This window comes from Mirounga angustirostris, unplaced genomic scaffold (assembly GCF_029215605.1).
Source record: "Mirounga angustirostris isolate CCGP_5_RB_7025 unplaced genomic scaffold, mMirAng1.0.hap1 SCAF_2, whole genome shotgun sequence".
NCBI classification, from domain to species: domain Eukaryota; kingdom Metazoa; phylum Chordata; class Mammalia; order Carnivora; family Phocidae; genus Mirounga; species Mirounga angustirostris.
Window position 1 is genome coordinate 339,644 of NW_026991710.1, and position 15,920 is coordinate 355,563.

The 15,920-nt window shown below is 57.8% G+C and overlaps 1 protein-coding gene across 12 annotated transcripts in view; it reads right to left on the bottom strand.

Moving 5' to 3' along the window:
- The window catches only part of GAK (cyclin G associated kinase), a 54,888-nt gene that overhangs the window by 6,517 nt on the left and 32,451 nt on the right, over positions 1–15,920 (bottom strand). For 8 of the 12 annotated variants that reach the window (XM_064584081.1, XM_064584077.1, XM_064584074.1 and 5 more), the window contains 13 exons: positions 13,358–13,407; positions 12,625–12,773; positions 11,934–12,056; positions 10,968–11,101; positions 8,050–8,244; positions 7,111–7,228; positions 6,690–6,769; positions 3,480–3,673; positions 2,612–2,758; positions 2,015–2,482; positions 1,393–1,566; positions 786–929; positions 76–192 (listed from right to left, as the gene is read on the bottom strand). In XM_064584081.1, the coding sequence (XP_064440151.1) occupies positions 76–192; positions 786–929; positions 1,393–1,566; positions 2,015–2,482; positions 2,612–2,758; positions 3,480–3,673; positions 6,690–6,769; positions 7,111–7,228; positions 8,050–8,244; positions 10,968–11,101; positions 11,934–12,056; positions 12,625–12,773; positions 13,358–13,407 (2,093 nt within the window). The remainder of the gene's footprint in view (positions 1–75; positions 193–785; positions 930–1,392; positions 1,567–2,014; positions 2,483–2,611; positions 2,759–3,479; positions 3,674–6,689; positions 6,770–7,110; positions 7,229–8,049; positions 8,245–10,967; positions 11,102–11,933; positions 12,057–12,624; positions 12,774–13,357; positions 13,408–15,920) is intronic. The other 4 variants (XM_064584083.1, XM_064584079.1, XM_064584076.1 and 1 more) reach the window with 2 other exon arrangements.

The following is a 15,920-nucleotide window of genomic DNA, read 5'->3' on the forward strand; positions in this document are numbered from 1 at the left end:
CCCCTGCAAGGGGAGCAGGGCCACACAGACTGCACCCTCCTGCCATGGGCCAGCGCTCAGGGCCCCACACGTCACCTTGGAGGCCAGAACTGAGGTCACCGAGGTCTGCAAACGGGTCCAGGCTCTGAGACTTGGTCCAGCTGGCTGGGGGGCCGGGGGCGGCAGGCTGGCCTCCTGGAGAGAAGAAGGGACCTGGAGAAGGGCAGAGGGTATGAGAAGGTGCACCCCCGGGACGCTCCTGAGGCCGCACTCAGCTAGTGTGCGTACCCACACCAGCCCAGACAAGGCCGTCCACGTCCAGCCTCTTTACGGAAGCTAATCTACCAACTCACACGGCTCTGACCCTCGAGTCCCACCTCCCAGAACCCATGTCACGTGTGAACGTGCTTTACGATGTTCCTCACAGGGACGTAGCTGGAGGGTATTCTAAACGTGAGACGCTGAGGGTCAGAACGAGTTACCACTGTGCACCCCAGGATGGAACACCATACAGTCGTTACAAGTGTAGCTGTTGCTACATAAAGAATTCTTATAAATCAATTAAAAATACTTTGAATTCCAAAGGTGCATGGGTGGCTTGGTTGGTTGAGCGTCTGACTCTTGGTTTTGGCTCAGGTCATGATCTCAGACCTCAGAACCGTGAGGCCCAGGGGCCTCCAGGAAGCAAAGGAGCCACGGGACACAGGACAACACAAAGGAGCGCTCTCAGGGACACCCTTCACCGCCTCCCGCCGAGCCCTCCCGGCCCACACTCCTCTGGGAGTGGGGTCCCACCCGAGACGTACCTTCCGCAGCGGGCACGGGGGCCGGCACCTCGGCCCAGGCCTCCCACCCTCCTAGCAGATCTGGGTGGCTGGTGGAGGCCGTCATCTTGCCGGGCTCTGCCGGTAGGTCCCCTGGCAAGACAGCAGAGCTATCTGGGGTATCCCCTGGTGGAGGCAGGCAGCCATAAGTCCCCTCTGTGGGAGGCTGGGAGGACACCCTCTGTCCCCCCTCATGTGAGCAGAGCTGAGCACATGCACTCCCAGGATCCCCCAGGGAGCTGCACTGGGCTCGGCCCACACCGACCGGCTTCCTTCTTCCTCAGGGGCCCAAGGACGCGTCCCGTGGTCACTGAACTAACCAACTGGACAAGGGGGTCAGCAAGCGGAGCCGCTATTCAGAGCAGCAGTAAGGGTCTACACGTCTTCAAAGACCTCCCACCCCGTGGCCAGCCACATGGACTTGTGGCTGCATGCTGGTGCCCCCAGAAACTGCCTTCTGCCTCCTCCAAAACCCCGCAGACTGCACGGGGTGGACAGCTGCAGGCTGCGTCACCTTGCCAGGGGAGGGGGGACCCCACAGCTGCCCTCCGTTGGCCCAGGGTCCACAGCAGGTGACTGCGGTGCTTACCCAAGTGCAGGAAGTCGGTGCTGCAGGCTGGGGGTGGGGCGCTGTGGGTGGAGGGGAAGGGTGCGGGGGCCGCGGCAGGAGATTCTGAATTAAGAAATTCACCGAAGAGGTCAGGCTTGGAGCAGGGCTGGGTGTCTGGACCAGACGGCAGCAGGAGAGGGTCAAACGGGTCGGCTGTGGAAAGACACCCAGGAAGTGGGCGGAGGTGAGGCTCTGTGCAGGCGCCTTCGGCCCAAAGCATCAGCCAGGAAGCTGAGCAAGTCCCATCAGCACCACAGCCCCTCAGACGCAGGCTGAGGCCACAGCATCGACTCCAAGAAGGTGCTGGACGCCAGGATGCCCTTGCCCGAGACTCCCCGGGGAGAGGGGAGGGTTAGCCCTTCCTGGGACAGGAGAGCCGGAGGGGCCTCAGCAGTCGCCCCACACAGCAGCCTCGGTCTGCAGCTGGCCCGGGTCTGCAGTCTGACCAGCAGGCCCGGGGCTGCTCCCCAGTGAGTGGCTGAGGGGCCGGGCACCGACCCCACCCCCTCCGTTCCCAGGAGCCCCTCCCAGGTAATCTTGACAACAAGGCCAAACTGCTAAAGCCCTATCCTCTGTTCCCCCAGCGGATGGAGCAACGTACCAGCTGCAGCTGGCCCTTCACGGGGCGGGCTCTGTGAGCTCAAGGAAGGGGCCGGGCTTGCGAAGAGCAGGGGGGCCTCGCCACCCAGCAGATCTCCGCGGGGGACCTCTGGAGCCGTGTCAGGGGCTCCCAGGAGGCGGCTGAGCAGGTCGGCGGTACTGGGGGCTGCCCCGCAGGCCTGCATGGGGGGTGCCAGCCCTGCCTCGGAGTTCAGCCCCAGGAGGTCGACACTGTCCTGCAGCGTGGGCTCCTGCGGCGCGGCCGGCGTGGCCGCGTCAAAAATCAACTCTCGCTCTTGCGCCCTCGCTGCTGGGCCTGGCGTGTCCTCGTCAGCCGCGTCCCTGCTCTCGGCTGAGAGTGTCGCCGCGTCCTCGTCGGAAGGCTCACTCCCACCTGCGTCCTCGGCTGGGGCTGACGCGCTCTCCTTGGCAAAGTGAGCTTCGGGGCCCGTCTCTGTGTCTCTCTCCTCTGAAAAGAAAAGCATAGCAGCCGGACGGCAGGGTGAGGCCTCGCCGGAGGCCGGGAAACAGCGGCAGGCAGAAGATACACAGCTGAGGGCCAGGGCGCATCCCGCCACGCCCGCGGCCCCCCACGCACCGTGCCAATGCAGCGTGTGGAGGAAGCGGCTGGAGTCCGTGCAGCTGCTCTGCGGGGACTCAGACTCCGCGGGCGCGGCTTCCAGAGACCCCGCCTCAGCGTCGTACTGAGTGGTGGAGCCGGGCTGCCTGGGGAGCTCTGGCTTCCCTGCGGGGGGAAGGGCGCGTCAGGAACAGCCCGGAAGAACTCCACCGCCTGCAGCGGCCAAGGCCCTGGGCTGCGAACCGTCTCGGGGAGTGGCCAGGCCACACAGCCGGACGCCCGATTCCGAAGCACGGGAAACCCGCACTGACCACCAAAGAGGGTCCGGTGCGTGAGCAGCTCCGTGTCCGCTCAGCTGCTGCCCCAAACCACGCATGAACACACACACGCTTCTCAGGGAAGGGAACGTAAGACGCACACCAAGGACGCGAAGACGGCCGTGTCGCAGTCAGCAAGCGAGACCTCAAGCCCTGCCCGCCGTGGGGCTGCATGTGCCCCTTTCTAACTGCTCACGAGATAACCAACCCGGAGAGGGACGGTCTGCCCCGCTGTGCCCCGCAGGTCTGGAACAAAGCCTTGACTTCTTCCAGGTACACTGCAAACAGCAAGCGACTCCAACCTGACCCCCGCAGCTGGCCCACGATGACCCCCAGGGCAGGGGCTACCCACGGTCCTGGGGCTCTGGGAGCAGCTGTGGAGGCCCGAACCCGGGAAATGCGAGCACGTCAGGCGTGGAAGCTGGTGTCGGGGAAGGTCCCAAGTGGGGGCTCCGGGCCTCCGTACGCCGGTGCACAGCCGGACACGGGGATGGGGGCAAGCCCAGCCCCCAGGAGCTTCCCGTGGCAGCACCACCACCGGCTGTGTGTTTGGAAAACAAGGATCTCACCAAATTTAGACAGAATGTCTTGCTGCTCCTCCCGGCTGGAAAACAGGATTTTGGGGTTCAGCCCCCTCATGCTGGTGCTCTCCCAGGGTGGGGCCTCCCGGCTGGGCCTGTCTCTGGGCTCCACCTCCACCTCCAGGTTCACTTGGAATAAATCCGGGTATTTCTCCTGAATGTCACACGCATCCAGGTCATACCTGCCAGGGGAGACCAGACGCCAGTCAGGAAGCCACCCCACATTAACCAAAAGTGAGCACAAAACAGTACGCGTGCTCAGCGGGGCAGACACGCGGGCAGGGACCCTGGCCCTCACCCCTCAGGTCCCGCGATCCAGATCGGGGGGACCTTAAATGCGTGTTTCCATAAAACGACGCTGTCCACCCTGGCAAAAATCCCCAACTATTCACAAGTGCCCGTCAAACCCAGACCTCTGGAACGCCCTGCAGAAGGGGGGAGGGTGGCAGGGGAAAGGCAGCAGGGCCCACGGCTGGCGGGAAGGAGAAAGACAAGGAATGCCAAGAGCAGGTGTGCAGACGTCACCTGTGGGGCTGGCCGTGGGGGCTGTGGCTGCCAGGTCACTGAACTCGAATTCTGGGGCTCTGTACCTCTCTAGGGATTCCAGCATTTCCCCCCGTGTTCCCTAAGATCACCTCTGATAACATGTTCACAAACCACGTTGCTAAGCCCTGTTCTTCAGCTGGGCAGCAGGCTCCCAGCCTTCATCTTCTCTCACGCCACCTAACAGCTCTGGGCGGTTACTTACTGTTTCAAAAGGGGCAGCGGGTTCCTGAGTGACCCAAGCCGTGGGAGGAGGGGCCCACGGTCCCCTGTGACGTCCACGTGGCACCCATAACCCAAAACGAACCACAGCCACCGGGCAGTGGGGCCGCAAACGTGGGGGCAGACTGGGTGGTCAGTCTGGGTAGGAAAAGCCCGACAGCCTTTTAAGTCTTACTTCCAAGGACCCAACAAAATAAAATCAGCGAGCATGTGTGACCCTAATGTGGAACGTCCGCTGGTTTCAGTCCTTCCCACTCCTCCAAAAACAAAACCACCTTTGCGCAAGGGGAGGAAACCCAACAGAGCAGCTGTGTGGGCAACAACAGCCCGAAGCCGAGCTCCTCAGGCTCTCAGGCCACCCCACACTTTCCTCCTCTCCAGGTCGGGCACCCACAACGAGGAGATGATGCAGGTCACCGCGCCGCCAGGCAGGAGTGGCTCCCGTGGGAACCGCGGGGGTAAGCCCCGAGGCAGCAATGTCAGTCAAGGGGGAGTCCAGCAGCCAGCAAGGGCCAGAGGAGGCCTAGACCCCCATCCACAAGGAAGGAGTGAGGCAGGGGTCCACACAAAGGAGCACATGACCTCTGCAGGCTCAGCTCCGGGGGCCACAGGGCCTTGGGGGTAGCTCTGGGCACCACGCTGGGGGCCACTCATCCCCACCTCCCCACCCTGGCTGGTCCCCCAAGATGGCCTCCGGGGCCGGGCCTGCCCAGCTCACCCAGCAGGTCAGTGAGGGAACAATGAGGGTCTGTGAGCAGGGCCACAGCCCCCATGACCCCACCCTGCACTTCAGGAGGGCGTAAGGCCCCGGCCTCCCTGGGTGGCACCAGGGGCCAACATGCTTGGCTCAGACACAGAAATGCTGCCTTGTGTCACGGACTGCAATTCTGCCCACTTAAAACACACTGGGGACCCTCCCTCGTGACAGAAGGTCTCATCGAGGATGGACCCGCGAACACTGCTCCAAGTTCTTTTCTCAGGCTGTCCTGTTTCAGCCGCCTCTGCAAAATGGGTCCTGCCCACCAGAGACACACACTCGTCTGCATCGATCAGGCAGCTCCACCGCTCTCTCCCGATTTAATCACATGATCCGCTTCTGGAAGCACTGCACACACTGATGCACGGGCCCAAGAACGCAGCTCGGTCAGGCTCTGCGCTGGCACACTGGGACGTTCAGGCAAAAATGCCCCCTCTTTCCAGCCCCCACGAAAGTCCCTACGCCAGAAGTAACAACTCCCTGGTCCTCCGGCGCCCAGAGGGTCGGAAGTGAGTCCTCCCAGGACTGCGGGGGGGCTCCCAATATTCCCTTGACTGTCTGGGTAGGATGGGGCACAGGGTCCTGGGCATGCACGCGGCGTCTCAGAGCCCCTCCCCGGCTCTCCTCTCACCACTGGAACAACACTTCTGCTCAGGTGGCTGGTGTGCACGCATGGGAGACAAAGCGGAAAAGACACCACCTGGGGGGCGTAGTCAGTCAAGCGTCTGACTCTTGGTGTCGGCTCAGGTCATGATCTCAGCGCGGTGAGATCGAGCCCCGCACTGGGCTCGCGCTGGGCGGGGAGTCTGCTTGGGATTCTCTCTCCCGCTCGCGCGTGCTCTCTCTCTCTCTCTCTCTCCCCAGTGCCCGCTGTGCAGACTTGTCCCGCTACCTGGGCACCTGCGCTGCAAACAGAGGTCTGCACACACCCCAGGGACTGGGGGCCAGGTGTGCTGTGCGAGGCCCTCATGCATTACTCTAACGAGGTGCTGAATCTGGGAATGTAAGAACCTGAAGAGCCCTGGGTAAGTCAAGGGGGTTATCCCGGACTGTGTGTATTTCTGCTTTCATCTCTAACGCCAGATGGTGAACTTCTCTTAACTACCTCCGACCTCAGTGCCTAGCAGAGCACTCTGCACATCCCAAGTACTCTACATGTTAAAAAAGCAATAAACAGGGCGCCTGGGTGGCTCAGACGGTTAAGCGTCTGCCTTCGGCTCAGGTCATGGTCCCGGGGTCCTGGGATCGAGTCCTGCATCGGGCTCTCTGCTCCTTGGGAGCCTGCTTCTCCCTCCGCCTCTCTCTCTGTCTCTCGTGAATAAATAAAATCTTTAAAAAAAAAAAAAAAACAATAAACACCCATTCAGCTGTTTGTACCACAGTCCAGGGCGGAAATGACTAAATTCTAGTAAGAAACACACCAGGCCAGTCCCCAGGTCACCAAGGTGCACAGTGGCAGCCACCGTGGCTCAACGGAAGCGCCACATACTGGACTCTGGGCACGCTCCGAGGTGGGGAAGACCCAGGACTAGAGCTCAGTGTGGCGACCCAGCCATGCGCGAACCACATCGCCCCACCAGGGTCCAGCGCACGGCACTCATTTACACGGGGTGCACGGCAGGTGGGCACCGTGCACCTGACCCTCCTGACCTCTCCCATGTGTGACACCCACATACTTTGCAAATTTCACAGTAGTTGCATTCCGAGGCACGAAGCCCGTGTGGAACTGGACCTGGAACATCTTCATGGATGCCACCTGCAGACAGAGTGTAGACAGGAGACCCTCGAGCTGGGGAGGACTCCACCCGCCCACACTGCAGACACACACTTCACAGCTGACAGGCTCTGACAGTCTCATGTACAGCACCCTCCCGACAAGCAGCTTCTCGGGGTCTGAGGTAGGGCAGCCCCTAAGTCGTAACTTAGCAGACGCCCCACGCAGACAGCCTCCCGCAATATGGGGAACTCCGGGTGTTTCAGGCTAAAATCCCCTCTGCCTTGGGCTACACAAGGCAGTTCTCGCTGAACACCGGGCCCAAGAACCCTCCACGAGAACTAACAGAATGACAGCCCAGGCTGGTGTGAGCGCCCACGTACCTTGGCCTGCAGTCTTCCTCCCAGGGTGGACCTGGCGTGGTAAATGATAATAAGCACGTCCCCTTGCACGGTTATGCCCAGGGGAATGACTGCTTTGCCATCCTCGATTTTGAAATCCCTGAAGAGCAGAATGATGAGGAAAGGTTCACTTAAGTCACACACAGCTTTCCAGAGAGCAGTGGTCCTGGAAGGCTGCGGCAGCCTGGCAAGAACTTCAAGCTCCCCTAAAGCACCAACGCTTAGATCCACACATCCTTATTTTGGTGGTCTTCCTGCCAGATTTTTCTGGGAGGGGTGTTGCTCTGGGAACTTTTTTTTTTTTAATATTTTATTTATTTGACAGAGAGAGAGCACAAGCAGGGGAAGTGTCAGGCAGAGGGAGAAGCAGGCTTCCCGCCAAGCAGGGAGCCCGACGCGGGGCTCGATCCCAGGACCCTGGGATCAGGACCTGAGCCGAAAGCAGATGCTTAACCATCTGAGCCACCCAGGCGCCCCTGGGAACTGACTTCTAAGAAGCTACTTGTCGGGGCGCCTGGGTGGCTCAGTCCGTTAAGCGTCTGCCTTCAGCTCAGGTCAGGATCCCAGGGTCCTGGGATCGAGCCCCGCGTCGGGCTCCCTGCTCGACGGGAAGCCTGCTTCTCCCTCTCCCACTTCCCCTGCTTGCGTTCCCTCTCTCGCTGTGTCTCTGTCAAATAAATAAAAAAAATCTTAAAAAAAAAAAAGCAGCTACTCCTCAGCACACTGGTCCTGGGAACCTCCCACACCTGGCGCCCACTGGGTGGGACCGGCTCACCGAGCGTGTTCCTGCTCACCACCTCCACCTCGGGTGGGGCCTCGGCACCTTTCTGCAGCTCTGACAGACTTTCTCCTTAAAAGTCTCCCAGAGGACAAAAAGTGAATGAATCTGATGGCCATGGGGCCAGGAGGCCCTGAGCTCACCTCATCTTGTCATACTCCTGAGATGTGGTGGCCACGCGCTCGTCCCCCACGTAGACCTCGCAGAAGGGCCTGCAGCCGTTCCTCTGCTTGCTGAACAGCGGCACTGGCGTCATGACCACGGCTTTCACCAGGATCGGCTTGCTGTGGGGCGTGACGGGCTCCTCTGCCACCATGTCACACACGTACTCGATGTACCTGCAAGGGCCAGAGGCATGCCACGTCACCCGCCTGTCATGTCCCCAAAGCTCCAGTCGGCTCACCGCACCTGGTTCCCACAGACGCGAGTACTCAGTGCGACCAACTTTCCCTGGAGCAGTGCTCTAGTTTCACCTCACAAATCTGATGTAATTTTCATTTGGTTTAATAATTTTTTTTTTTTAAAGATTTTATTTATTTGACAGAGAGAGACACAGCGAGAGAGGGAACGCAAGCAGGGGGAGTGGGAGAGGGAGACGCAGGCTTCCCGCGGAGCAGGGAGCCCGATGCGGGGCTCGATCCCAGGACCCTGGGACCATGACCTGAGCCGAAGGCAGACGCCCGATGACTGAGCCACCCAGGGGCCCAAAAATTTTATTTATTTATTTGACAGAAAGAGACACAGGGACAGAGGGAACACAAGCAGGGGGAGTGGGAGAGGGAGAAGCAGGCTCCCTGCTGAGCAGGGAGCCCGATGCGGGGCTCGATCCCAGGACCCCTGGGACCATGACCTGAGCCGAAGGCAGACGCCTAATGACTGAGCCACCCAGATGCCCCTTATTTTATTTTTGTAAACATTTCATTTATTTATTTCACATAGAGAGACACAATGAGAGCAGGAACACAAGCAGGGGGAGCAGAGGGAGAGGGAGAAGCAGGCTTCCCGCCGAGCAGGGAGCCCGACGCGGGGCTCGATCCCAGGACCCTGGGATCACGACCTGAGCCGAAGGCAGACGCTCAACGACTGAGCCACCCAGGTGCCCCAGTTTAAAATATTTTTGAACTTCCCTTGAGACTTTTTCTTTGACTCATGGGTAATACAGAAGTGTATTAATTTTGAAAAATTTAAGAAATTTTCCAGCTATGTTTGTTATTACTTTTTTTTTTTTTTTAATATTTTAAAGCAATCTCCACAGCCCACGTGGGGCTCATACTCACGACCCCGAGCGAGAGCTGCATGCTCCCCTGACTGAGCTAGCCAGGCGCCTGTTTGTTACCAATTTCTGGTGTAATTCTACCACAAACACACTTTATGTGACTGCTATCCTTCTGTGACTGCAGCTTAATGGCCCAGAATGTGATCTTTCTTACTGAATGGCCCGTGAACACTTGAGAGGAACACGTCTATTTTGGTTGTGGGGTGAAAGGGTCTACAGATGGTTGCCCACGGTGTTCTGTCCCAAATTGACCGAGTACTCGTTCCACCCCCTGCCACGGCAGGAATGTTGATGCCTACCACTGTGATTGCCCATTTCTCCTTTCAATTCTGTTTTCTGCTCTACAAATCTGGAATCTGCTCTCACGTGCCTCACTCCTCCAGCTCTCCTGGGCGCTTTCCTCAGCACCTGCGGGGTGCACACACCAGGCATCTGTCCCTGCCCTCGTGTTGTGACCCCGGTCTCCTCCAGACGGGGAAGGAGTGGGGACTGGCTTCCAAGCAGCAGGAGGGAAGGGTGGCCACTTCTGAGCGTGGGTCCCACACTGCACTGTGCTAGCAGACCTGCTCGGGGAGCTCTCCGCCACATGACAGGAGGCCTGCGTGCACCTCACTCCCAGCACGAAGCCAGGATGCCACACCCCATCCACACCCGAGTCCCGCCAACAGCCTGAGCGAGCGCGGAAGTGGCCTGGAGAGGGAGCAGCAGACCTTCTCGGTGAAGTTCACACTACGCAGCCTGGCCACCCGACCCACAGAGGCGGAGAAGCACGTGCGGGCTCTTCGAGCTGCTATGTCTGCGGTGATCAGTCACCCGGCCCTCCTCCACGGCTGACGCCGGCTTCCTCCGTCTTGATGGCAGAAGTGGGGCTCCTCCAGACAGGGCATCGCTGGGTCTTGCTCTTTTATCCAGTCGGACGATCCTCCTCCTCGTGGGCACTTTCAGAGCTCGACCGCTGCTGTGGCCGGCTTGTACTGCATCGTCTTGCTAACTGCTTCTGTTCCTCATTTCTTCTTCTTCGGTCTTTTCCTCAAGTGAGCACTTTTTATAACTCTGTCCATTTCCTCTGCTGACTTACTAACTCTCGTACTTAGAACCTTTACTGGTTGCCCTGGGGATTCCAACAACAACTCGGACGAGGTCTGTACCTCTGCCCTCCGGTGACCTTTGAGCTGTGTGTGTGGGGTCTCCAGCAGACGAAGTACGGTGCATCTGAGTGCGTTTTCTGCATGTTTGTTTAGTGTTTCACCCTGTTTCGTGTCCTCTGAGCTTTGGAGGCTTGGTGTCTCATTAATTTGGGGAATTCCCTGGCAGCTGTGTCTGCCCATCGCCCTCCCCATTGTTCTGCCTCCCGCAATGGCCCGAGACGGCCTGGCAGGCCTGGCTGCTCAGCCCCTTCCCGTGATCCCTCTCCGCGCTCTGGTCTGAGTCATGCGGCCGGCCCGCCCTCAAGAGCCTGAGGCCCTTCCCTCAGCCGCAGGAGAGCCTGCGGGGGGGCAGCCTCCACGACCACGGCCTTTCTCGCGTCTGACGTTTGTGCTCGGGACTCACAGTTCCCGTCTTGCCTACCTCCCTCATTAGCACCTTCAACACATTAACCAGTCACTTTGAATCTCCTGTCAGACACCTTGGCGTCCTGTCCTGAAGCTGTGTGTCCCCCCAGTGGCCAGCCAGGACTCAGGAAGGCACGGACTCGCCCACCTCCGCACGTGGGCCCCGAAGTCGCCCCCCTCCCGGCACCGCGGCTACGACCCGGCCGACAGCTCCAAAGTGGGGCACGCGTACCTTTTGTGGGACGGCCAGATGCCCGGCGGGCAGCGCTTCATACTGAACATGTACACGGCAGCCTCCGCGGTGCTGAAGAGCCGGCAGAAGCACAGGAAGGAGCAGACGGCCACCGCGGACGCGGCTCTCCCGTCCTAGGACGAACGGCACGGGCCAGGCTCACGCAGCCGCGGCTGCAGGAAGGCGGCTTCCTCATCACACACCTCCCCAGACAACAGCCACGGGGCCTTCCCGTCTCAAGACCCACTTGCGAACTTAGGAAAACACACCTGACAGGGGTCCGGCTCAGAGTCCAAAAGACTAGAGGTTCCTAACAAACCCTCACTGTGCAGGCGGGAAACTGGAAATAAGGCTTGTCCTCAGCCACAGTGAGGGGGAGCAGAGACGGGGTCCCATGAGGCAGAGTGGCCTCAGGGCCAGGCTGCTGAGGCTCATGTGCATGTTGCCTTGCGGGGAAAGAACGCCCCGTGGGGACCCCTTGTGTTCTGTACAGAGGAGTAGGGGGACCACCTGTGCGGGCAGTCTTCCCCAAGGAGCGGTGGGTCCCACAAGGCACAGGCAGCCGCTGCTCCCTCTGGGGTCTGCTACCTTGAAGTGACAGGGGCCACGCCAGGGCAGCTAGGCCTAGGGTCACCGGCTGCAGACACCAGGGCAGAACCCGCTCCTCACAGGACTTGCCACGAGTCCAAGTGCTAGCCCGGCGTGTCCCAAACAGACCCCCACTCTCCAGCATAGGCGGTCCCGTGCTGCCAGGGGCCTCACCCAGTATCAGACAAGGCCTGTGACTGTGTGGGGGACCCCAGCTGCCCTGCCGGCCTCCCTCCTCGGCGCACTGGAGCTCACTTCCATCCCCTCAGCAGACTGTGGGCTTCCCCAGTGCATGGGTTACTCTCCCTGGTTTACGTTTTCTTCTCAGGTACCGCACCCCCAAGGTGGAGGGCAGGGATGGGGCAGCCTCACACTCACCACGCAGTGCACAACACAGACATTCTTGTGGTCTTGCCGTAGCCATGAATGCATGTTCCTGCAAACGCCGTACAGGCTGTGAAGGTTTGGGGCCCGCCTGGCCGCCCAGCCACACTCGGAGACCTGCGGGCAGAGGGCTTGGCTCAGCCTGGGTTCCCTGCACCAGCTGGGAGTGCAGACACAGGGGGATGGGGGGAGCCCCACCACGGGCACTGGCTCTGGACAGACGCCACCAGGCCCCCTGCTCCTGTGCTTTGTGCTCTAGGATGTGTACCAGGCTATGCAGACTTGGCAAAAAGACTGGAGAATCTACCCTTCCCCACGCTTGGCTCAGTCTAAATACCATGAAAGTGTCTGTGTCCCACGTGGTCATTTACTAAGAAAATCACGTGGCCTCTCACAGCCTCACTGGTGAGGAGCAACAAGGCACCCTAGATTTTAGCAATCTCCAGGGGACACATTGAAGCCCATCTGTCTCCTCACGGGTCACGTTACGGAGTCTTCCAGAGAAAGCCCCTGTCCCCGCCGTGTGCTGCATGGGGGCCCCGTGTCGCCACACCCAAGCCCCCCACCCCACCAGAGCCATGGGCTCCGCCTGCTACCACTGCTGCTGGGGAATGCCACACGTGGGTCTGAGGGCCGACTGGAAGAAAGCCGCATGCAGTGAGAGGCCAGCGTCCAGGCCACCCACCCGGTTATGAAACTTGGAGGACCGATACGTTCTCGGGGACAGGTTGTAGACCGCATAGTGTCCCGGGTGCTTGGAGTCCAGAAACAACCGTACGTCTTCTATGTTATTCTTGATAGCCGACTCCACGCCTTCCGCTGGGAATGACATCACTGAAAGAGAGCAGCCCACGTCAGCCGCCACAGGGTGGTGGCACTTGGCCTCCGCAGCCTCACCAGCCACGGGCAGGACAGTCGGCCACCTGGGCCCCTGCTCCTCATCTCCCCACAGCTGCTGACTGATCAGTACAATGGCCGCCAAGAACGGACAGAACACAGACCTCGCCACCCCCACCAACCCTCTGGGATCTCCACACAGTGCTTTCTGGGACAGTGAGTTCAGCCAGAGAGCCTGATGCACGACAGGGTCTCCAAGTGTCTGGATTCTGGTTTCGGTGTTTGGAGACCCAAGTTTTAAATGTGCTTTGCATCATTCCCCTCATGATCTCAGAGTTCCAGAAAGTTCCAGACCAGGGGGGGAAGGTGGGTCAACGGTGGTACTGCCCACGGCAGGGCCTGGAGATACAATGGGCAAAGGGACAGGTGCCCAGGGCCCCATCTTGGGCAAGTGAGTGGCTGCCCAAGGGGCACCCTCTCCTTCCCCACCAGCCATATCCTCGTGCCCTGCACCCCATGAGCCATCCTCAGACAGGAAAGAATCAGAAGCACGTCCTCATGGTTAGCGGAGGCAAACGTACCAGCAATTCTGGATGTGATGTAAGATATGTCCAAATCTCCCTTTGCATAACTGGAATTAAAAAGAAGAGCCTTGGTTATTACAGGAAATTTCTACAGATAAGTCACGAGAGCTTAAATGGAGCGAGTCGTGCGAAGGCTCAGGCTGTGGCTCACGGGAACGTCGTGTATGCGAGTGAGCACCTTCAGTGCACGTCAAGAGTGGAGGTAGACGGGAAGTTATAAACTGCAAGTGACGGAGAGGCACAGACCCCGGCAAACTGCCTGCTAGTCTACTCTAAAGACATATGGCCACGGGAGCTGGCAACCAAAACGAAGACAGCACATCGTGTCTGGCAAAAACTGAGTTTCAAGAGACCCAGAAAGCATCAGAAGCAGACATCGCAGGGGTGCTGGAACCACGGGACCAGGAACTTCAGCAGCTACGATTAACATGCTAAAGGCTCTGATAAAGCAGAGGGCAGACAAAAACAGACGGGCAGTGCAAACAGAGACAAAGTTTCCAAGAAAGGATCAAAAAGAAATGCTGGAGATAAAAACACTGTGGCAGAAATACAGGATGCCTCTGATGGGCTGATTACACGGAACACAGCTGAGGAAAGAATCTCTGAGCTGGAAGATCGAGCAACAGAACCCTTGAAAAATGAAAAGCAAAGAGAACAAAGACTGACAAAATCCAGAACAGAGTCTCCAAGGACGTGGGACAGCCGCAAAGGTGTATGGTACACATAACGGGAACACGAGACGCAGAAAGGAGAACAGCAGAAATACGTGAGCCGATAATGACTGAGAATTTCCCCAGACCCCGGACCTAGGACGCTCAGAGAACATCAGGCAGGAGCAATCTCTTCAGAAACCACGCCAGCAAAAAGAGATAAAATATGTAGTGTGGACAGAAAAAACCCACCCAGGAAAAACCTAGAATTCTGCACCCTGTGAAATTATCCTCCAAAAGTGAGGAGAAATAAAGACTTAGTCAGACAAACACTGAGGGAATCTGTTGCCACTAGAACTGCCTTGCAAGACGTGTTAAAAGAAGTTCTCCAGAGAGAAGAAAAATGCTTTGGTCAGAAACTCAGATCTACATAAAGAACAGAAGAACATCAAAGAGGAAGTGAAGGTTAAAAAAACAAAAACAAAACAAAACAAAAAAAACCCACTTTCATTTTTCTTATTCTTAGCTGATTTAGTAGATGCCAGTTTGTTCCAAATAACGGCAACGGGACACATTCTGCATTGACAACGCGAATGCTGGCCCCAAGTACCAGCGGCGGGGAGCAGGGTCCCCGTGGCGTCCAGAGGGTTAGGGCTCGTGATATGGGCCCTATTTGAAAGGAGATTTGGATTAGCCAGAAATATATACTGCAAACTCTGGAGCAGCCAGTAAAAAAGTTAAAAAAAAAAAAAAAGAAGAAATGTAACAGATAGGAAAGGAGAGACCAGGGGCTCCCGTGAAAGGCTCAATCACGACCACAGAAGCCGGGCAGAGCGTAGGAAGCGGGGACAGACACGCTGGGCACCCAGCCAGTGATGCATGTCCATGGTCTGCACGCAACCCATTTCAAGACAGAGACGGCGAGAGTAGATCAAGACTCAACTCTCCAATGTCTGCACAACACTCCCAAAGCTGAGCGTTTTCTGATGGTTTATTCACCATCTGTCCTGTTAGCTGCCTCCATGCCTGCTTCTTGTCTCCAAAACCTATTTCATGTAATAGATACCGTCCCTCTGGGAGTTTTATGATTCAAACACACTTACTCCCAATCAGGGTCGTACTTTTTTGGAAACCTGAAAGAAGTGTGCCTTGATGGATAGAGGGTTTTTAAATTACACTTACTAACCATTCGTTCCCATGGCTGGTGCAGTTTTATTACATTTAAGAAATCTACCTCACTCTGGTGTCACAAGAATGCCCCTATTTTAATTTTCTCTAAAAAATTGCTGTCGAGGGGCGCCTGGGTGGCTCAGTTGGTTAAGCGACTGCCTTCGGCTCAGGTCATGATCCTGGAGTCCCGGGATCGAGTCCCGCATCAGGCTCCCTGCTCGGCAGGGAGTCTGCTTCTCCCTCTGACCCTCCCCGCTCTCATGTGCTCTCTCATTCTCTGTCAAATAAATAAATAAAATCTTAAAAAAAAAAAAAATTGCTGTCGATGGCATGCCTGGTTGGGTATCTGCCTTTGGCTCAGGTCGTGATCCCAGGGTCCTGGGATCGAGTCCCGTGTTGGGCTCCCTGCTCTGCGGGGAGCCTGCTTTTCCCTCTCCCTCTGCTGCTCCCCCTGCTTGTGCTCTCTCTCTCTCTGACAAATAAAATCTTTAAAAAAAAAAAACTGCTGCTGACAATGAGATCTTTTAACTAATCAGATGAATGTTCTTTTCCATTACTGGATAAAAACTCGACTTTATCTTCCCCATACAGATACCCATGGACATAGCACCGTTCGTTAACCAGAACCCTAAGGTTTCACTGGTTTTATATGAGTCCCACACAAGCAACCATTTCACCAAATGGGCACAGTGCTCACGTTTGAAGAAAAGTGACGTACAATGGGTTCCCAGTCTTATTTT